At 39.9% G+C, this 23,614-nt stretch overlaps 1 protein-coding gene across 2 annotated transcripts in view; it reads right to left on the bottom strand.

The window, feature by feature from the left end:
• MYH10 (myosin heavy chain 10) overlaps window positions 1–23,614 on the bottom strand; it is a 133,952-nt gene that overhangs the window by 56,164 nt on the left and 54,174 nt on the right. For both annotated transcript variants that reach the window (XM_082679256.1, XM_082679257.1), the window contains exons 6-11: window positions 21,347–21,439; window positions 8,262–8,325; window positions 6,447–6,545; window positions 4,871–5,014; window positions 4,524–4,619; window positions 238–356 (exon numbers count right to left, since the gene is read on the bottom strand). In XM_082679256.1, coding sequence (XP_082535382.1) covers window positions 238–356; window positions 4,524–4,619; window positions 4,871–5,014; window positions 6,447–6,545; window positions 8,262–8,325; window positions 21,347–21,439 — 615 coding nt within the window. The remainder of the gene's footprint in view (window positions 1–237; window positions 357–4,523; window positions 4,620–4,870; window positions 5,015–6,446; window positions 6,546–8,261; window positions 8,326–21,346; window positions 21,440–23,614) is intronic.

Genomic DNA, 23,614 nt, shown 5'->3' with positions numbered 1-23,614 from the left:
CCCTGGGGAACATGTATGATCCATCTACCTGGGGAAAACTCACGGTGATATTTCAGATTTCCTTTTTTTTACAAGTCACCTCTAAAAACGTTCTGAGAGAAGGTACTCAATTAGTACCAAGAAACATCCATATAATAGAGGTTCTGCTGATTCGGTTTGTTACATGCCCATCAGAAGGTCTAATGGCCACGGTCATCATTCAAACAAACGTGTGACAGCAACTGACGTGAAACTTACTTGTTCTTTGGTCTGTGCTTTCTGCACGTAGTCTCGGCCGACCTTGATCCGGGGGGTGAGAATAGCCCGAGTGAACTCCATCACATTCATGCCCAGAAGATGGCAGAGTTTCTGGGCAACTAGAGGGTAAAAGGTCTCCTAAATACTAGGCTTCTACTTATGATTTAGTCACAATATATTCAGTCAACACTGGAAACACCTGAGTAGTTATCAAATTGTATTAAGAAATTAAATATAAGGCATAAGGTTGGGCAAGTTTTAGGTCTGATGACAACTACCGTCCTCCTTTCAAATGAATAATGCTCATCCTTAGGCTATATAAGAGAAGATGAGTCAGCAATGACTTATTCTGGGTAACTTAATGCAAGTTACTAAGTCTTAGAACCCATGGATAATGCACAGAATGAGAAAAACGGTGTTTAAAATAGTTTAAATCATGTTACCAAGACAACTAATCATGCCCATACAGTGATCCTAATAATATCCTAGTAGGCAAGAAACCTAAAGGTTATTAAAATTATTTGATTCCTCGGTTAAAAAGCTGCTAATTTTGTTACTGTTGATTCTCACCAGCATTAGGGAACCCACCTCAGCAGAAGTTCACTGTCTAATGTCACTAAGGTCCAACAAGTGTTCCAATTATTACAATAAATGTTTAAGTGTTAAAATAACAATAAAATTCTATAAGGGTAAGTACATTTTAAATCACGTTAGAAGCATAACCAAGTTCCTTCTCAAAGACGCACTGCGTCCTACCCCGCTGTGATCCAGGTGAACTGTTGGCAACCTAGCAGCTCCCTGGGTGGGCAGGGCAGGCCGTGCCTCAGCGAGCACTTCCTTTGCTTTGTGACTCTTCTCGCCAGCTTTTACCAGCTGCCCTCCTCAACCCCTACGTCCTGTCTCCTTTTAGTTAACCTACACGTGTGTGCTCGTGTGCACGTATTGAATGGGAAGTTGAAAAACACAAAGAAGCAAAAGGAAATTGCCTACACTCTCGTGCTTTATCACGATAAACATCATTTTAGCAGCGAAAAAATAGACTTTAGAGTGTGGGTATACCTTGGCTTACTTTCCTCTACCAGGAAAACAAGTTCCCTTATAATTGCATCACATTTTCTACTTCTAAGCCTTATTATCCTCTTATTTGCCATTTATGCTTTTTTAAAAAGAGTCATATTCAATCTAAAAGGTAGTAATTTGCCAATATCGCTCTGAAGGCAACTCCAGGGAGGCGCACGTAAATGTTTCAGCATCACTGGAAACGGAACCATTCACCCTGATTGCACCCCGTGGTCATTTTACATGTGCCTCCGGCCTCTGTTCTCCTGCAGAGAGGTGGTTAGATCTGGCAGTCTTTTTTTGGTTTTCGTTTTTGTTTTTGAAGCAGCAATAATGACCCTAATTTCCCAGCTCTCGCTTGGTCTGTTTGTGATTGTTTTTTCAGATTCTTCTAGTTTCAAACTGCCTTATAGCCGAAGCCCAATAATCAAAACGTGCTCTTCCTTTTGGTTCATTACTATGTTTGTGATAAATTTCTGTGATTAAATGTATTTTTTTCTTTTGAATTTGTGGTGCTCTGGTACTACTGGTTAACAGCTATTTGCTATATTTACCTTATTCATGGGCGGGGAGTGGATAAGGAGGAATGCGCTGTACAGATTCACATGTTTAATAAAGATAATTTTACTTTTAGTACTACAGACAATAGTAGAGAATAAGTCTTTTTTAAGAAATGCCACTTTGGTACCAACATGTAAAAATGCCATGGGAAATTAACGTATAACAACATATTAATAACCTGATGAAATACGCCAGTCACAAAAGACAAATACTGAATGATTCCACTTCTACGAGGTGCCTAGACTAGTCAAATTCATAGAAACAAACTAGAATGGTGGTTGCCAGGGGCTGCGGGAGGGGGAAATGGGGAGTTGTTTTAGAGTTTAAGTTTGCAAGATGAATTCTGGAGACGGATCGCATAATGATGCGAAGATACATTACTGAACTGTACGCTTTAAAAATGGTCAAAATAAATTTTGCTATGTGTAATTTTATCACAATTAAAAAAATTTTAAATATTGATAACCTGAAAAACTCTGTAAGAGAAAGAAATATCACCAATACTAAAAGAAGTCCAAGTGTGTATATGCTCACTTCAGGCCCTTATTTTTTGATCCTGAGTCAAGCATCAGACTAAAATATTTACAAATGAAATATCTGGGACTTGCTTTGAAATAATCCAGAAAAGCGGAAGTGAGAGGTGGTATGAATGAAACACAACAGGCCGTGAGCTGGTGACTGTCTACGGCAGGTGACGAGAATGCGGGGAGTTCTCTACACTCTTCTCTCTCCTATTACATGTTTAAATTTTACTGTAATTAAAAAGTACAAACTCTTAACACACTGCAACACAGCAAGTGTTAATTAACCACCACGACCTAATATAGGTAATAATTTGAGAAAAATTATTTATAGAGTTGTAATTTTTTAAAGCTTCTCATACAATTAGAAAGATTTATTTTACTTTCATTACTGGTGATGTAGTGAACAGCAATGAAGCAATGACACTGGAGACATTTTAGTTGTTTTTTTTTTTTTAAAAACAGTTGTTCTGTAAATGAAGCAGGAAAAAAGGAAAAAGGAGGGAAGGATGGAAAGAAAGAAAAATAAAGTTAGAAAGAGATAAAGGAAAGAAGAAAGAAGAAAAGAAAGAAGGAAAAGAATAGAGAAAAAACAAAAAGAGAGGGAAAGCCTTGCCATTATGAGACATTTCCAGATTTTCAGGGAAATTTTCAAATGCCATAGTCTATAAAATTGTATGAAAAAGTAACAAATCAAGGGCATTAAAAAAACAAGGAAAACAAAATCAACCATTATAAGCTAAAAGTTATCTTAAAATAACAAGTAGAGGACTTCCCTGGTGGCGCATTGGTCAAGAATCTGCCTGCCAATGCGGGGGACACGGGTTCGAGCCCTGGTCCAGAAAGATCCCACATGCTGTGAAGTAACTAAGCCTGTGTGCCACAACTACGGAGACTGCACTCTAGAGCCCGCGAGCCACAACTACTGAGCCCACGTGCCACAACTACTGAAGCCTGTGCGCCTAGAGCCCGTGCTCCACAACAAGAGAAGCCACTGCAAGGAGAAGCCCTCACACCACAATGAAGAGCAGCCCCCGCTCGCTGCAACTAGAGAAAGCCTGTGTGCAGCAACGAAGACCCAATGCAGCCAAATAAATAAATAAATATTTTTTAAAGGTTAAAAAAAATAACAAGTAGGAAACCTATCACATTATATTTTAAAAAGCAGAAACACACTTGGCTGCCTTGTCTTTCAGAAGGGTGACCTGATTCTCTTCTACCTCTAGGTCAAGATTTCCAAGCAAACTTACACTAATACATTTCTTGTTCTAAATCTTAAACTGCTCGATTTTAAGTCTTACTTAACCACGTGAAAGCTACATGGAAGAAGCTGGCCCAAATGTCAGTCAAGATACTTCGACTGAATGATCTACTTCGTGATCCTGGAAATCTAAAGATTTAGGACGAGGCGCAGAAGCTTTGTCAGGAAATGGTGGTGATGAGGCATCAGGAGACGGACAGGTCCCTTGAAAGGGTTACACAGAATTAAATTCATATTGGTTACAACGAAGAAGGCTGATTTCCAGGGCAGAGACTGTGATGCGTGTCAGCCTTCACTGGCCACAGTGGATCCTGTGAGGCAGGACCACGTCCTCGGGTGATCAAGCATTGGAGTCAATACACTGATTCCTCGGTTTTCTTTTTGTCTCCAGACCTTCAGAAGCAGACCCCACAAGGCTTGCAAACATTTTATGGTTCACAAACTTCTGTCCTTGACCAGTGTGAATTTCAATCCATTTTCGATATTTAAAAGCTTGAAGATTTCATATTAAAATCTAGGTTTCCAGCTTTCTTTGAAAAGTCAATTCTAGTTGGCAGCCCTGGGCCTATACTGCTGCCAAGGAGAAAACTGGCTATAGAACCTGGCAGCTGCAGCTCCGTTTCAGGTGAGCCCTGTGGTCTCTGCAGCCTGTGCCCCCTTCCACCCCCCGGTCCTAACGCCCCATGGCTATGGCAGAGTCTCCACTGCCGCGTCTCACCCTGCACCCCATTCTCTTCCCTCCTTTATGGAATCAGAGTGACCCTTGCTCCTAGGCACGTGGAGTCTCATAGGAAACACTTCAGGAGGACTTTTATGCTTACGTTGTAACATGTTTTTGGAGAACACAACAGACCACGGAAATAAAATCAGTATTCATCAATTACCTGTATTCTCCGGCATGGAAGCTTGATCAGTGTTTCGCTCCTTTTTGAAAGAAATATTTCCGAACTGTAGCACTGAAGATACCACCTTAAGCATTGCTTTATGTTGATATAAAAAGAAAAGAATTAATTAAGATATTGCATCAAAATGTAGCAGACATATTCTAACTTATTTTGTGCTAAAAATTAGCTATACAAAATTTTTCAGTAAGACAAATCTCAGGATTTCATAAAATTACAGGCAGTTCCCATTAGCTTCTCAATCATTTTCTAGTTCAGGTAATTTACCCCCAATTTGTAAGTCTTATGAAAATTGAGCATCAGAATCTTATGAGAGAAATCACACATACACAGAATCTCTTCGTGGGAGAAGCCCATGATATGCATTGCTTCCATCGTCTCTTGAAAGTTATCTTTGTCTTGCTGTCCCGGAATAGGAATATAGCCATTGGAGAGAAATCTGTAGTTATTAAATCCTTCAAGGAGCAAATCAGCTGAAAGAAAACGTAACAGAATACAACGTAATAAAGAGTCAGCAACAGACTCAAGCACATCCCCACCTTCCAACTGCACCCACACGGCAGAAGAACACGCAACCCATCACCACCACGTACTTCTTCTTTCTTTATATGCTCATGTTAAATACACAGACATAAGACAGTTTTCCATTATCTGTACAACGATGATGTAAACAACAAACATCTAAACAGGGGCCTTGGGGAACAGCGGTTTGTATAATATTATATTTGAAATCAGAAAGCTGGGGTATGATAATCTTCCAGATAACGCAGCTTGATTTTCAGATTTAAATATTTTAGGCATCTTTGGAGGGAAAGCTTTCAAACCCATATCCTATGTTCCTATATTAGCAAGGAGTTTATAGCAAACACTATGAGGTCAACGTGAAGACTGCACATGGGCTTAGATAAAGACTTGGGTATGGAAGGTGTAGAATATGGACCAGGCAAAACGCTGAGCCCAGACAATGCCTTGAAACTGTTTCTCCAAGTCAGTCTGTTTAGTGGTACATTGCCTCTGAGAGTGATGTCTGACACAGTAATAGTCTGACAGGGTATTATGACGGACACTCCCACTGACTCTACGCTTCAGGGTCCATGAGTTAGAGAGAACTCAACCGACTCCTTCAAGAGATGTGTTCTTAAGAGCAGAAGGACGTTCTCAGGAGCACTCAGAATAGTAAAACAGGTCGTTATCCCTTCAGTAGATGTTATCACGTGCTCCTAGCTTTCTGTGTAACTGGCTCTGCCGCAGAGGATTTCTCCCGATCGCCCCCATCCCTTAATTCTCATTTACATCACATTGAGCTTCTACTGGGTATCGCTTGCTTGCGAGAAGCAGCACGGACTTTGAAACTCAGAAGAAACTGGAAAGTTGTGTACCTTCTCCTCTCCCTCCTGACCCAGCAAAACTCTGACCCAGAACAGAATTTACTTTTTACCCTGTCCAACCCTAAACTTGTGATTCACAAAATAAATCAATAAAAATCCACACAGGTTCTTTCTAGTACTACTGGAAGCATAACACATATTCGGTTGTAAATCTAGGAATACACATGTTTATTCAAGTTAATTTTATTAAGTAAATTTATTTTCTCTTACTTTTGTATTTATAAACTTTGAAATGGAATGTGTATAAAAACACATCATTTGTCTTCTAATTTAAAATTATTTTAAAAGAAAAGAAACAAAAGTACAAAAGATAATATAACACCACCCCTATGCTTGCCACTTAAAGTACTGATCCCATGGCTTGGAAGTTCAACCTCATTTTCGTAATTTAACCAGCTAGGATTCTGGTGTATGTGTATAAATCTGTTTCCCAAAACTGTTCTTTCTCAAAAAAAATTTTTAATATTAAAAAAGATACTCAACTGAATATAAAATAGTAAAGAACTTTGTAACTTACACTTCAGATGTTCTCCTGCTCCAGATAACAATTGGTAAAAGATATGAAAAGTACGTTCATCTTTTGCTTGACGAACAGCACGAGATTTTTCCAGAAGGTCTGAGCAAAGGAGGTTAAGGGTGACACTGAAGGCAGGAAAAGCCTTTTAACATCAGAATTACTATCACAACTTCACAAATAAGGAAACCAAGGCACAAAGAAATTACTCAAAATAACACAGCTGGGACTTCCCTGGTGGAGCAGTGGTTAAGAGTCTGCCTGCCAACGCAGGGGACACAGGTTCAATCCCTGGTCCAGGAAGATCCCACGTACCGCGGAGCAACTAAGCCCATGCGCCACAACTACTAAGCCTGTGCTCTAGAGCCCATGAGCCACAACTACTGAAGCCCGTGCGCCTAGAGCCCGTGCTCTGCAGCAAGAGAAGCCACCGCAATGAGAAGCCCGCGCACCGCAACGAGGAGTTGCCCCCGCTCACCGCAACTAGAGAAAGCCCACGCGCAGCAACGAAGACCCAACGCAGCCAAAAATAAACAAATAAACAAATAAATAATAAAAATGCGAAGCATTGTATGTAGAAAAACTTAAAAAAAAAAAACACCAGCTAATAAGTGGTAGAGGTACGAATCAAAACTTTGTTGAACTCCAAAATACATGTGCGTAACTCCTGTCCTACCCCTTTGAGGCCCCCACTCAGCGCCTGCACGTCATAACACCGCGCCTCCGCCTGGGTAGCAGGACGCACATCTGGGGCCTGCTTGGGTTCTCTGTCCACGGGGCCTTGATGCTCCCAGCGTGTCTCTGGGTTGAAAGCCACACTGGACTCTCAGAGTCTCAGTTTCACGGCTTTGGGAGAGGACTGCCTCCTCGGAAGTAAACCTTCCCAGGGGCCACCAAAGTGAATTATGTGTGTACCATACAGCCTGATTTTAAATCAGACTATCCCAAACACATCCTCCACATCCGGCGACAAGTACGCTCCCATGAACGATGCTCCCCGGTATGGAGAAACGCTAGCCCCGTTCGCCTGTCATTTTCAAGTGCTGCTTGTGTTTTCTGGCTCTGAGCATACTTAGAGACACAAAACACAGTTCTGAATTAACAGGAAAAGTTTGATTCATCCCTCACCTGAGGGATAGAAGCAGTGTATTTCTATCACTAAAGAGTAGTTAACAAGTATCAGAGTATTGTCACCTGTATCTTTCCTAACTGGCACATCATCATTCAGAATCATTTCTAATTTATTATCTCTTAAATCAAATCAATTCTTTATATACTTATCATTCTTCAAGGCCATTCTATGCATGCGACATTTCTTAAGACTAGTCTGTGTATTTGACTTTTTTTGCCTCTAGTTTTAGTCTGCTTAACACTAACTGAAACTACTTCAGCTCTGTACATCAGTAAGGTTTGTTTTGATGGGACATGCTCATCCCACTAGTATCAGAAGTAGATGGTAAAAAATGGGCTAACACGGCAGTAACTGAAGATGTTTTCAACATATCGGTATTCACCTAAACGTCCTTACAGCACACAAACACTTCCTGGGTCGATGTACAGGTACCCTCACCTCAGTGGGACTCTCCACTTCCCCAGGCCTGTGACCAGATCATGACCTGGTGTTAAAAACAAACAACAACAAAATACCACTTTGGAGTTCATATTCTGAAGTTGAAGGTATTTGAACAAGTCACAATCTCTCTGGGCTAAAGTTTTATCATCTGGATAATGGGAGAGGTACCACAGAGGGTTGCCACGAGGCCATAGGAAAATTAAATCATTCTCTATTTTGAATAATGTGATTATGAAAAAGGATACATGTTTCAATGTTGGCCCCAACGATATAGCCAGTTACGTCAAAGTTGATCCGAATAAACTTGCCCTGAAAATAAATCACAAAGAGAAAACTGAAAATAAATTAAGGACACAGGAGATCTGACACTATAATAAAACAATAAGCCAAAGTACCCTGTCATGTATCCATGAATTGCTTACAAAAGCGGATCTTACATATTGCCCCAAATAAAAAGCCTCAATAAATTTTAAAATGTAGGGTTAGGATAGGTTACTCTCCTTGACATAATAAAAATGAAACCCTAACCATTTAGAACTTTTTAAAAGCTCTTCTAAATGATCTGAAAGATTTTAATAGCTTTAAAGGAACACTATGCCCAGCCCTATAATGCTAGACTTGAAAAAAGTAAATAATATAGATGACTTCCTAAGAAAACAGAAATCCATTCAGGAAAACAACAAGAGAAAACTTGAACCGACCATAATCATAGAAAATAATAAAATATAATTACTCCTTTAAAAATGATGGATTGGTCTTAAATAGTTTTGCAAATTCCTAGGGAATATTTGATTGCTTTACTACATAACTGTTTCAGGGAAACAAAAAACAGCGATTCTTTCATAATTCATTTTATAAAGTTGTCATAACACTGAATACCCAAACTGGTAAAGAGATCATAAAAAAGGGAAAGCAATATAAAAGCAAATATCTTACTTATAAATACTGATATAAAAGGCCAAATTAAATACTTTGCAAAATAAAGGAACATAATAATGATAAAAAATTCCAGGACTGCTAAGGACTGATACTGGTAAACATACTACTGTTATTCAGCAAATGAAAAGGCAAGGGATTGGAAGGCTTTCTTTATAGAAGTGGACCGGCAGATTCTAAAATTTAAGGGAAATGAAAAAGATCTAGCAAAGTCACAACAATTCTGAGAAAGAGGACCAGAGCTTGAGGACGTGCACTACTGGATTTCAAGAAGCTATAAAATTAAGACACTGTGGTATTGATTAAAGGACAGAGATACAGAACAATGGAGCAGAGTCCAGAAATAGACCACGCACATTCGGTCAGTTCATCTTTGACGAAGGTGCCGAGGTAATTTAACAGGGAAAGGACCAGTCTTTTCAACAAGTGGTGCTCGAAAAATATGCAAAATGAAACAAAAAGAACCTAGACCCTTACCCCACACCATATACAAAAATTAACTCAAAATAGATCACGGGGCTTCCCTGGTGGCACAGTGGTTGAGAATCTGCCTGCCAGTGCAGGGGACACGGGTTCGAGCCCTGGTCCGGGAAGATCCCACATGCCAGGGAGCAGCTAAGCTCTTCATTTCTACACCGTCCACTTCCTTCCAATCACTTTCATATACAATTCTGCCTTCAGCATTTGTCCCTTTACAAACCATACTGCATAAATGCTGATCCACAAACATTACACAAGATGAAAGAACACTGTCACATGGCCGTTTAGTAAAACCAGCGGTCCAGATTCTTATTACAAAATTCTGAGTTAGGAAATCCTTCCTGTTGAATGACTAACTGGATGCCAATGACACATTTCCTTTTTGTCTTTAGAAATAGATTGTTGTTCTTGAGTTTGAGAAAATTCAAGGCTATACCATTTGAAGACTCAACCTGAGACTTACAGAACCAATTTCACTGTCATCAGAGTCTACAACGCTGCCTGTCTCTTTGCATTCATCTTCGGATTCATCTAATATTTGTGAAATGTGTTCCTCTGTCACTTTACTGCTCTTTGTCATTAAGGTGAAAACTTCTGATTTTTTCAATTATGTTCACTGAAATCTAAAATCAGACTACAAAAATACTATCTGTAGCATTCTTTCATACCTTCTTGAAAGATAATGCAATTCTTTGGGCAATACAATAAGCAAACAAAAGGATGACGCAACAGTCACTGTTACAGCCTCCTTCTAGGCAATTCCATTAGTCTTATTACTTTAGTCTTTTTTTAAAATAAATAAATAAATTTATTTATTTATTGGCTGCATTGGGTCTTCATTGCTGCGCACGGGCTTTCTCTAGTCGCGGCGAGCGGGGTTTACTCTTTGTTGCGGTGCCTGGGCTTCTCATGGCGGTAGCTTCTCTTGCTGCGGAGCACGGGCTCTAGGCGCGCCCGTGGGCTCAGTAGTTGTGGCACGTGGGCTCAGTAGTTGTGGCACACAGGCTTAGCTGCTCCGCTGCATGTGGGATCTTCCTGGACCAGGGCTCGAACCCATGTCCCCTGTGTTGGCAGGTGGATTCTTAACCACTGTGCCACCAGGGAAGCCCCTATTTTTAGTCTTTTTAAACACTGTTGGGAATAACTGATGAATAATGATGAATCAATTCCAAGGATGATGAAATAGCAAAATGTTACAAAATACAGAAAAAAATAGGATCACTAAAACCCTTAATTTTTCTTAGATTTATAAAATGGCCCAAAGGACTCATATGGTAATTATGAGAGAAAATGAGTTTTATGGTATTTTTAAAATAAGTCATATTTGTTCTTGTTTTGTGGAAGACCCTTAAGAAACAATAAAGTTCAAAACTATCAGTCCTTACAAATCATTAGAACTGCTCAAAAAAAACCCTCAAAAACTAAAATCAGGTCCTGATGTTATAATGAGGATTAAAATTCTTTTACAAATTTTAAACAGCTGTATCATCTATACACTATTTCATTAATAAAAAATTACTATTTTAAGAGAGAGTAGTCAAGACAATGTTATTACTTCAAAGCTGCAAAGATTACACTGCCAACACAACTGCTCAGATACTTTTTCAAACTTCTCACTTTAACCCTGCAGAAAGGTTAATCAAAATCATATCATATCACCTAATTCTTACTGAATATTTCACTTAAAAATTCATTATATAGTAATACAAAGGTTCAGCTTTCAATAACTTGTCTAATTTATTATGTATTTATCTACATGCTGTTTAAGCTTTCAACTTCTTATACTATTTCCTATTCCCTTTTCTTTACCACTCTACATTAGAAGTTCAAAATTCATTAAACAAAAGAAATTCTTTATTTGGGCAAAAGGACAAAGTTATCACTGGTAATGTTGAACTCTAATAACTTTAAAATTTTAAATTGAACACTATCCATTTTATATTTGGTGAACTTATTTTTCCTTTACTTCATGAGAAAATATAAACTAAAAAAGGAAGTTAGATTCAAAGGAGAAAAAAAAACAAACTAAAATTTTTTAGTTCTTCTGAACTAAAAACATGGGCTTCTGAACAGGTAACCTAAAAAGAAATGTGCCCAAATAATTTAGACATGTGATCACTTACCTGGATAAACAAAGTCACCAACATACAACATCTAATTTGCTCATCCGTTCCCTAGCCAAATCGGTTCCCTTTCCTTTTTATAACTGGCATCCGCAGTTGCTCTAACCATTACAGCTAGTGCCAGAGAAATATCTTTTGGCTAAAGGAAAAGCGCCAGGCAAAAAACTAATGAAAAAAGAGGATGGAATGAGAAAGCCTACATGTGGGAGAAGGCAGAGTGGACTGGGGGTGTCCCTCTGGCCCTGTCCTGACCCCAAAAGAAACCAGTAACTCTGAAAACAACCTACTCAGTAACTAATAAATCTTGATTCTATTTTTAAAACATTTTAACAAAACAAAAAAACCTTATAAAGTTGAAAATTATCAACTCTCTATGATATGATACTCATGTTCAGCTATTTTACGAGATCTACCCAAGTATCGATACTTTGACAAGAGAAAAAAGCAAAATTTCTGAACCAAAAGGAAATACTTTACTGAATATCCCCCAAATGGTCTAGGATTTAAATATTCCCCTTAATGTTGAACATCCTGGCAAATTAGGTAAGAGGCAGGCCAGGGGATGTGAAATCACTTCAGTGTTAGTCTTGGGGTGGGGTCAGGGGAGAAAAGAAAATATATAGGTTGAAAAGCTTTTCCGTCACATACATAATAAATACTCTTTCAGAATTAACGTTTTTATTAACATACAAATCTAAAGTGGAAAAGAAGCAGAGTTGTACTTTTAAATGGGTTGGGTCCTCTCATCTTTTAGACATGATGTGAAGAAACTTGTGGTGAAGATGCCCACACTGTATTTGATTCCCACATAGGTCAGATTATGGTACTCAGAATATTCAACCAGGATTTCGCCAATAAAAACAAAAACAAAGGAAAAGCAAAAAAAAAGGACAAGTACATTATGTGTTAATGATAGAGGATGCATTTTGATGCCAGGCACATTGCTTCCCAATCCAAGGACAACTAAGACAGCAAGTTACTGCAAGAGTCTGAACAGCAAAGATGGCCAGAATCCTCTCTCTTATGTAAAACAGAAACTAAAGAATTTCACTCAAAAGATGCAATAGGACAACCTGGATATTTTGATAGTCAAGAAAATAAGAAGAAAATTATCTTACTTAAAGAATTTTATGCCTTCTGAATCGACATTGGCTTTCTGGAACTTTTTCGGTGGGTGGTTAAGACGTATCCATAGTTATTAAATCTAGAGTGTTAGCAACTTACTGCAGGGACAATGCAGGTTTGTTTCATGCTCTGAAAATACTTTCCCCCTTCCTAATTTGGTATTTAAAGTTGTCATAAGATCTGTAATTTACCTGAAAACATGTTAGTATAGATAGCGTGCTATGGATGTGTATTAGATTGCTCCAGGAAATATCTCCACTCTGGAAGCAGCTATTTGCCCTAAATGGGAAAACCCATTCGGGAAGTAATTAGTTAGGATTTAATCCCCAGGCCAGATGGCTATTGTAAATGCTTCAACTATCTTAATCTCCAGATTACACCAGAAGCTTTGTTAATTAGTAAAATGAGTTTTCTTGTGAACTAAGTGGCCCTGTTACTTAGTGTAACGGATGTTAAGAAATTCCTGGGGAAAAATGAGTGACATTAATAGCCATGGACTGATTGGAAATACACAGATGTCCGCCAGCCAGTCTGGTGTGGGCCGGGTGTCAAGGCTGCAGCGAGCCCCAGGGGCTGCGGGGTTGGGAGGGCAGCCGTGGATCTGGAGGATGGGAGTTGCGCGGTGCAGACCACGTTCTGTGTCTGATACTGTCACATTTGCCTCGGTAAATCTTTACAGAAAGGCTCAGTGAGACAACACAAGACAGAGCAGCAACTGTGTTCAATTTACCCACAAAATTGATTCTGGTGCCTGCTCGGATAATACACGTGAGGGCGCAGAATTCTGACTCACTTTCATTGTAACCTGGTAGCCAAGGGGTAAGGAGGCACCTGGAGGCTTTATCTAGCTTCAAAAATTAGAGGCTAATTAGCTACCACAAGGTACGTAAAACGGAATTGCCAAATTGGCTTAAATCTTTGCAAAGGAAAAAAAAAATAGAAGAAATAAAGGAAAAGATTTGTGCAGATATGGTAAGTGATCCCTACTAAAACCTTCTAAGATGAGATGTATCTGCTGATACGATCATTTTGAAATGGAACTCCATTTCTAAAGTTTCATTACAAGACGTTCATTTTACATAAATCTCCTCCATCTGAAACACATTTCACTTGTCCATAAACAGAGAGCTGGACTAATTGTGAACGGTTATTTTCATAAGGGCAATGCTCTCCTAAAGAATCCCCTTCAATACAAACCATGAGCTAGTCACCTTTGAAAGAAAAGATATTCTTCAGGAAAGTACTTGTCTATATCAGATCAAAGAAATGGAAACAAGTGGATTCTAAAATTTACAGAGTTTATAGTTTCTAATATTTTCACTGCAGGCATGTGTCTTGTAAATAATGACCACACGGAATTCCACTGTACACACAACTCATCTTTTAACGTCACGTCACTCTTTCGGTCTGACGTCCAACCCCAATCCCAGCCCCAACCCCAGGCTGGCCTGGCTGTGGGGCCAGCAGCTCCCAGGCACCTTCTGCCCACACTTCTAAAACTGGGGCATACGCACTATGGAAAACAGGGTGGAGGTTCCTTAAAAAGGTAAAAATAGTTACCATATGATCCAGCAATCCCACTCCTGGGTATATATACGGAAAAGACGAAAACTCTAGTTTGAAAAGATACGTGCATCTCAATGTTCACAGCAGCCCTATTTACAGTAGCTAAGACAAGGAAGCAACCTAAGTGTCCAGCAACATATGAATGAATAAAAAGATGTGGTACATATGTATACAACAGAATACTACTCATCCATAAAAAAGAATGAAACATTGCCATTTGCAGCAACATGGATGGACCCAGAGATTATCACACTGAGCGAAGTAAGTCAGAGAGAGAAAGACACATTACACGATGTTGCTTATATGTGGAACTAAAAAATAATACAAATGAATTTATTTACAAAACAGAAACAGACTCACATAGAAAACAAACTTACGGTTACCAAAAGGGAAGGGTGGGGAGGGATAAATTAGGAGTATGGGACTAACAGATACACACTACTACATATAAAACAGATAAGCAACAAGGATTTACTGTATAGCACAGGGAACGATATTCAATATCTTGTAATAACCTATAATGGAAAAGAATATGAAAAAAATGTGTAACTGAATCACTTTGCTGTACACCTGAAACTAACATGACTGTAAATCAACTATGCTTCAATTAAAAAAAAAAACCAAAAAACTGGGGCATGCATATTCTCAGAGAGCCTGGCACGTGCAACACTCCCTGAGCTCAACTGTACAGGATGGCATGTCATCAAAAACACATTAAAGGTAAAACTCAACTGAAGGTGAGCTCTGTGAGGCTGCAGACCTTTGCTTTGTGCACTGATATATTCCCAGGGCATAGAAGAGTGTCAAGTGCTTAGTAGGTAACCACACTGTAACAATGGATTCCATAAATACATATACCTACTATGTACTTACACGTGGGAGGCAGAGGCAACTAAGGATCCAGAGAGCAAGGTGGATGGGGTCCCTACCGCCAGAGATCCTACATGCTAGCAGGAGAGAGATCACAGATGAGCAGAGTGCCGACTACAGACTGTGCTACAAGGGAAATCAGCAGGACACCGGGATAGAGGATATAGAGGAAACCTCCTCAGACCAGGTTTGAGACGAACAAGGAGTTTAAGGAAGGGAGAAGGAGAAACGTGGACAGATGTGAAATACGTCCTGGAGGTGGAACCACAAAATTCACTCCTGGCTTGGACATGGGCCGTGAGAAAAAGGCTCAATCAAGGATGATTCCTAGGTATTTTGTTTTTCTAGGTTTTGTTGTTTTTAAGTTTAAGCAACTGGGTGACTTGATGGTACCATTTACTGACGTCAGACTTAAAAAAAGAAATTTTGAACGAAGAAAAAAAGTTCCATTTGTTAATTCAAGAAATCCATTAGACATCCAGTGGAGATAACAAGTAAGCAGCACAGTGCCTGGCAAAGGATAGGTGCTTAACAGTTAACTGAAATGCACAACAAAAAATCTAAATTAATAAAATTTAATTTAAAAATGAGTCTACACTGGCTACTCTCTAACCCCCTGAGAAACAGTGTTGGCAACACCCACAGGAAACTGCTAAAGGGTGTTTTAACTGAACATGAGTCAGTCAACGGAACTAATTACTTCACTATTCTTTATGGACCTGCTAAAATCAAGTTCTTGTTGTATTGTGCAGTTAATGCCTTATGATAATAGTAGCTGGCTACTAAACTCTTTAAAAAAATACTGTACGTATCAATATAAAGTTGACTTTCTAAGAATTAAAGCCCAAAGTCAATATTAAAGATATGTTTGTTTCTTGGTTGAATGAATAGCTAAGAATACTGCCTTAATCAAAAATCTTTTCTAAACAGATTAGCTTTTATACTACAAAGCTACAGTAATCAAGACAGTATGGTATTGGCATAAAAACAGAAATATAGATCAATGGTACAGGATAGAAAGCCCAGAGATAAACCCATGCACCTATGGTCACCTAATCTATGACAAAGGAGGCAAGAATATACAATGCAGAAAAGACAGTCTCTTCAATAAGCGAGGCAGTGGAAAACTGAATAGCTACATGTAAAAGAATGAAATTAGAACACTCCCTTACACCATACACAAAAATAAACTCAAAATGGATTAAAGACCTAAATGTAACACCTGATACTGTAAAACTCTTAGAGGAAAACATAGGAAAAATACTCTTTGACATAAATCACAGCAAGATCTTTTTTGACCCACCTCCTAGAGTAATGAAAATAAAAACAAAAATAAACAAGTGGGACCTAATTAAACTTAAAAGCTTTTGCACAGCAAAGGAAAACATAAACAAGACAAAAAGACAACATTCAGAATGGGAGAAAATTTCGCAAATGAAGCAACTGACAAAGGATTGATCCCCAAAATATACAAAACAGCTCATGCAGCTCAATATCAAAAAAAAAACCCAAACAACCCCATCCAAAAATGGGCAGAAGACCTAAATAGACATTTCTCCAAAGAAGACATACACATGGCCAAGAGGCACATGAAAAGATGCTCAACATCACTAATTACTAGAGAAATGCAAATCAAAACTACAATGAGGTATCACCTCACACCTGTCAAAATGGCCATCATCAAAAAATCTACAAACAATAAATGCTGGAGAGGGTGTGGAGAAAAGGGAACCCTCTTGCACTGTTGGTGGGAATGTAAATTGATACAGCCACTATGGAGAACAGTATGGAGGTTCCTCAAAAAACTAAAAATAGGGCTTCCCTGGTGGCACAGTGGTTGAGAGTCCGCTTGCCGATGCAGGGGACACAGGTTCGTGCCCCGGTCCGGGAAGATCCCACATGCCGCGGACCGGCTGGGCCCATGAGCCATGGCCGCTGAGCCTGCGCTCCGCAACGGGAGAGGCCACAACAGTGAGAGGCCTGCATATCGCAAAAACAACCAAAAAAAAACAACTAAAAATAGAACTACCATATGAATGAAATTAGAACACTCCCAAACACCATACACAAAAATAAACTCAAAATGGATTAAAGACCTAAATGTAAGGCCAGACACTATAAAACTCTTAGGGGAAAACATAGGCAGAACACTCTATGACATAAATCACAGCAAGATCCTTTTTGACCCACCTCCTCAAGAAATGGAAATAAAAACAAAAATAAACAAATGGGACCTAATGAAACTTAAAAGCTTTTGCACAGCTAAGGAAAACATAAACAAGACGAAAAAACAACCCTCAGAATGGGAGAAAATATTTGCAAATGAAGCAACTGACAAAGGATTAATCTCCAAAATTTACAAGCAGCTCATGCAGCTCAATATCAAAAAAACAAACAACCCAATCCAAAAATGGGCAGAAGACCTAAACAGACATTTCTCCAAAGAAGATATACAGATTGCCAACAAACACATGAAAGGATGCTCAACATCACTAACCATTAGAGAAATGCAAATCAAAACTACAGTGAGGTATCACCTCACACCTGTCAAAATGGCCATCATCAAAAAATCCACAAACAATAAATGCTGGAGAGGGTGTGGAGAAAAGGGAACCCTCTTGCACTGTTGGCGGGAATGTTAATTGGTACAGCCACTATGGAGAATAGTATGGAGGTTCCTTAAAAGACTAAAAATAGAACTAGTATATGACCCAGCCATCCCACTACTGGGCATATACCCTGAGAAAACCATAATTCAAAAAGACACATCCACTCCAATGATCATTGCAGCAGTATTTACAATAGCCAGGACATGGAAACAACTTAAGTGTCCATCAACAGAGGAGTGGATAAAGAAGATGTGGTACATATATACAATGGAATATTACTCAGCCATAAAAAGGAACGAAATTGGGTCATTTGTAGAGATGTGGTTGGTCCTAGAGTCTGTCACACAGCGTGACGTAAGTCAGAAAGAGAAAAACAAATATCGTATATTAACGCATATATGTGGAGTCTAGAAAAATGGTACAGATGAACCTATTTGCAGGGCAGGAATAGAGACACAGACGTAGAGAACAGACATGTGGACACAGGGGCATAAGGGGAGGGTGGGACGAATTGGGAGATTAGGATTGACATATATACACTACCATGTGTCAAATGGATAGCTAGTGGGAACCTGCTGTATAGCGCAGGGAGCTCAGCTCAGTGCTCTGTGATGGCCTAGATGGGTGGGATGGGGGTGGAGGTGGGAGGGAGGTCCAAGAGGGAGGGGATATATGTATGCCTATGGCTGATTCACTTCATCGTGCAGCAGGAACTAACACAGCGTTGTGAAGCAATTATACTCCAAAAAAAAAAAAAAGATTAGCTTTTACTATATTAGATTGAGCATACTTAATGATGATTATTCAGTAGTACAAGCACTTTGGAAGGTGGAACCTCAGCTGAATCAGGGTTTGTTGAGAATTCACACTGAATGGGTGATTCTTGCTAGAATCAATCTTGCTAGGAAACAATCTAAGAAATTCTTCCCACCAGTAGAATGTAAAAGAAGTTCCCACTAGAATTATTTTATCAGCCTTTGGAACAGGATGCGTCAATAACAAGCATTAAGGAGACTTAAGTATAGTAATTGCTCTGCAAATGAATTTCAAAAAGTGATCAGCTTAATTTAGACTACAAGTTAAAGGAACGAACTAGAGCAGAGTTTCTCAACCTCCATATAACTGACATTTGGGGATAATTCTGTTGTGGGGCCTGTCCTGTACATTGTAGGATGTTTAGCAACATCCCTGGCCTCCACCCACAAGACGTCAAATGTGGGATTCCCAGGGGACCCCAAAATGAGAACCAGCGATCTAGAGTAATGCAAATTACGGATTGTAACCTACATACGTCAATATGGAAATCTAATGATCTCTGGTAGCCAACTTCCAAGATGGCCTCAGTAACCCCTACCTTCTGGTACTCGGGTCACCTGCTCTGGGGGATGCCGGCTGCCATGTCGTGAGCAAGCGTCATGTGGCAGAGAGGCCACTGAGGTGTGGAACTGAGGCTTCTTGCCAAAAGCTACCCAAGTAAGCTGGGAAGCTCCTCCAGCCTCAGCAGGCGTTCAGATGCCTCGGCGCTAGCCAATCACACAGTAATGACGACCTCACGGGAGACCACGGGCCAGAACCAGCACTCAGAAACGCTGAGACGATAAACGTTTTACGTCACTAGGTCTTCGGGGAATTTGTTACATAGCAACACGTCTATCTGTCCCAAACACAAAAACCTCAGCAGATGAATCTTTCCCACTTAGTAACAGAATCACTACATTCTTTACCAAAGGACACACAGGACTGCTTAGTAGCAATTTATCTTTTCTAGGCAAAAATGAGACAAATGGGTACAAAAGTGTTTTTCTTGAATTTGAGTGTGGTTTGGGGGGGGTGGGCTAGAAATCAGAATAGACTGGTAACTTGATTTATGTGGTAAAAGAAAACATGTTCCACTAAGAAGTCCTTGAAAATCTTCACGGAGATTCACATACCAAAGCTGGTAGCTCACTGTGCCTCCCATCCCAGGACACAGCCACTAAACACAGGGCTTTCAGGAGGAAGAATTCCAGATCTAATTGTGGCTCCAGCTCAGTGCTGACGGTCCACAGAATGATAGAAACTCACAAAGCAGCTCCGTTTCCCCAGAGCCAAAAGTCACAGCCATGCTTCCTACTGACACGGGCACATTTGTTATCCCACTTTGTACAGAAAAAGCTAGAATAATTACTAAATGAACTTGGATTAAGCAAATCTTCAGATTTTATCTTACTGGGAATAAACAATATTCCAAGCAAACAGTCCCATACTTCTTACATAACTTGGCTAAAGTCTCTTGCACTTAAACTACCTCTGAGGGTGTTACGGGCTGAATCGTCCCCCACCCCCAAATCCATATGTTGAAGTTCTAACCTCTAGTAGCTCAGAGCATGACTGTGTTTAAAGAAAGGGTCTTCACAGATGTAATTAAGCTAAAATGAGGTCACTAGGGTGGGCCGGATCCAATATGACTGGGGTCTTATGAGAGAAGAACGGACACAGACACATGCAGAGGGAAGAGCACGTGAATTCACAGGAGACGGCCGTCCACAAGCCAAGGAGAGAGGCCTCGGAAGAAATCAACCCTGCCAACACCTTGATCCCAGACTTCCTCCAACTGTGAGAAAATACATGTCTATTGTTTAAGCCACCCAGTCTGTGGTGCTCTGTTTTGGCGGCCCGGGCAAAGGCATACAGAGGGTTATCTAGCTACCTTTGTATTTCCTGGGTCCTCTGTGATCTGGTGGCATCTCCTAATCACAGAAACCACATCGTCAGGAGATTAACGTGCGGACCCAGAGTAAAGAATGTCACAGTGAACCCGATTTCCAGAAACTGCCCATCAAGGGATTGTTAGAATTGAAGTCTCTGATTCTGGCCTTCTTAACTTTAACCAAGACGTCTAATATCAGAGGAGGGAGGAAAAACATAGAATTAACTCGAATGACTTAAGTAGAAATAACAGAAGTTGAATGATTTGCTATTAAAGTGTCGACTCTAAGCAGCTGGAAACGGGAGGGCCGTGTCCCGTAAGTCACACTGAGCCGGCTGTCACTCAGGATAACGTCCCCAGACTAGGCGTGCAAGCCGGTCGCGCTGAGGAAGAAAGTAAAGCTTTCAGCGAATTAAGGGAGTCGAAGGGCTGAGAGGAAATTTTTGAGGAGACAAAATGTGAGGGACAAATTATTCTGAGGTCCACATCCCATAGAAATGGTAATGTACGAAAAGAACAATTTACCACATCCAATTCCAACTTCGCTTGTTGCGTGTTCACTGTGCCTGGTTCTGTGTTAAGTATTCAGCACGCATCTCATTTAATCTCCACGCCAACCTCATAATTACATATCATCCCCAATCAAACACGAAGAAATAAGTTCAGAGAGGTTATATAATTATACATCCACAGAATAATACATAACTATCTATAATAAACATATGATTAAAATTACTTTCCCATTTGTTTTGCTTTTTAAAATGTGACTACTAGGAAAATGTTAATTACACGTGACTTGCATTGTATTTCTGTTGGACAGCCCTGTTCCATACTACATCTGTTAGGAAGGAAAGTACTTGATTTGCTTAATCATGGTAGACATTCAACTAGAAGTCTGAGGAATGAAAAGTTTCTGGTGCTTTTAAACTTACAAAACGAGATGAGTTATCATTTTTCACAGTCTTTGCGTTTCCAAATGATTCCAGGATTGGATTTGCTTGCAAAAGCTGCCGTTCAAGTTCCCCCTAAAAGACATTACACACACACACACACACACACACACACAAATAAAAGCAAATATATGTTAATCTAACATGTCTACTCCAGTCCTCAGGGAAAAAAAAAACAAAGCAAAACCAAACACTGCCTCTTTTGCTCAGTATTTTCATTTTATTTGCCATCCAGCAAACTTTGTTGTTGGCTTCTTACCTTGGTCTTATGGGCTCTGCTAAAGGAAAAAACTAGCATCTATCATGTGCTCACAAGAAGAAAATGTCACATTGCACAGTGATGGTAAATTTAAGGACGGGGCACATAAATTAAGTGGAGAATTTTTAAAATAAAGCAAACTGGTTTTCATGAAATGAAATTTAGCATGATACTTCCATTAAGGACATATTAATACTTATACTCCTACTTATTTCTACTTTGCCTCGTTCCAAAGATTTAAGGCAGCAAATTCTAATAATTTCCACTGTACTGGTAATAAGACTTGCCATTTTTCCAAGGGTTTCACATAACATCTTAATGATGTAGACAGGGCAATGTCCTCATCTCCGGTTTCAGAGACGACAAAGATGGCGATGCTACTGAATTCTTGCACGTATTTAAAAAGCTAAGTGTACTGTACTTGGTATAATGGTCATTACTTATATGCAAATTAAGCTATAAAACAGATTTTACAAACAAAATACGTTAAGTGTATATATGCTTTAATCATGAAACACAACAGAAGGCTGTATGGGGAAGCATGAGGCATTTCTGTATCCCTGGAATGTAATTTCAGAATTACACTGTAGGACTTAAATAAATCTGCTCTTTCCAAACACAAATCTTACCCCTGTATTTTAAAATACCCACAGTATACTAGACCTCAAGAAAGGATAAAAACTGCTAGCTACTGTGATTCTCTAAGCAAAAACAGAGTACAAGGAAGCTCACATAAGATTTTAAAATTAATGGCCACCTGCCCTGTGACGTATTACACTACCATCGACTCCAAAATCGGGAACAGACCTATGCCCCACGTGCAGTCTCGGCATCTGAGCCAGGTGTGGTTCACTCCACTGAAAGGGCAGGAAATGTTCCTGAAGCACGTGACACAGCGAGGCGCTGCAGTGTTACGCGTCTACTCTGCAGCATTTATGTGGACTGTCCCATTGTCTGCATTATTTTCCCAGGTTTTATCTATAGTCTACTATCGTGTTCAACTGAAACCAGCCAGGAACCAGTCCTGCCATGTGAATGTCACGACGTGGCATCAACTCACATTCCTGGCTTTAGATAATATGCTCCCTGTATGGGGGATCTGCCCGTTTATGGACTTCAAGACACCAGACTACTTCTGATGTAAATTTTCTAAACGCTACATGCTATCAGAGTTTCTTAAACATGGTGTCCTGAACCAACGTTAATGGCTGACAGTCATCACTACGAACAGCAGCCGTTGTGCTGTGACGCAGAAGCACAGCCTCCCCTGGAGGTTAGCGGCCACGGCCATCACTGCGCCTGTGCTAGCATCTCACAAAGCTCTCGGTGCACTGGCACCGCAGTAACGATTTGGGCTCTAGAATCCCTTAACCTCACTCAATCTGTGTGATCGGGGCGTAGAAACTGTCAGAAAAACCCGGACTTGATAAGTGGGGCACTGCCTTTACCTGACACTCCTACGGTTAGATCAAGGAGTCAGAATACAGATTCCTTAAAATTGCACACTATCCTACCAAATCGTAATAAAAATACTTTCAATAGTAATCTACCTTTAAAATATTTTCCTAACTTGGAGGTAGAACAAATATTATATACATTTTAATATTCCCTAGACATGGCTTCAAGAACCCTGGGTCAAGTTTATAGATTCTTTTCTCCTTTGCGTGTGTATGCGCGCGTGTGTGTGTACACGCACGTGTGTGCATGGGATCCACTGATCCTGGTTCCATTCTTTCTTCTCTTGGCTTAAAGGCACCGGCTCTATACCCTACACGAGGTTAGTCAGTATCACGCCAAAATGATGCTCTGTGAATGTTTGCTGAATGGATGGTAATCAGTGGTCCGAAGACATTCTAGTAGTATTTGGGGAGGGGATGGTGGTGAGCCAGAGGTGGAAGTAAGATTTGGGTTAAGGGTCCTCATAATCACTGTCATAACTACAGGCCTGGGTCCCTGCTTTGGAGGACACAACATTAACAGGAATGTGGTGG

Source organism: Grampus griseus (genome assembly GCF_964374135.1).
Source record: "Grampus griseus genome assembly, chromosome: 20".
Classification (NCBI taxonomy): domain Eukaryota; kingdom Metazoa; phylum Chordata; class Mammalia; order Artiodactyla; family Delphinidae; genus Grampus; species Grampus griseus.
The sequence above is the reverse complement of the archived record's forward strand: the minus strand, read 5'-3'. Positions and strand labels throughout refer to the sequence as shown.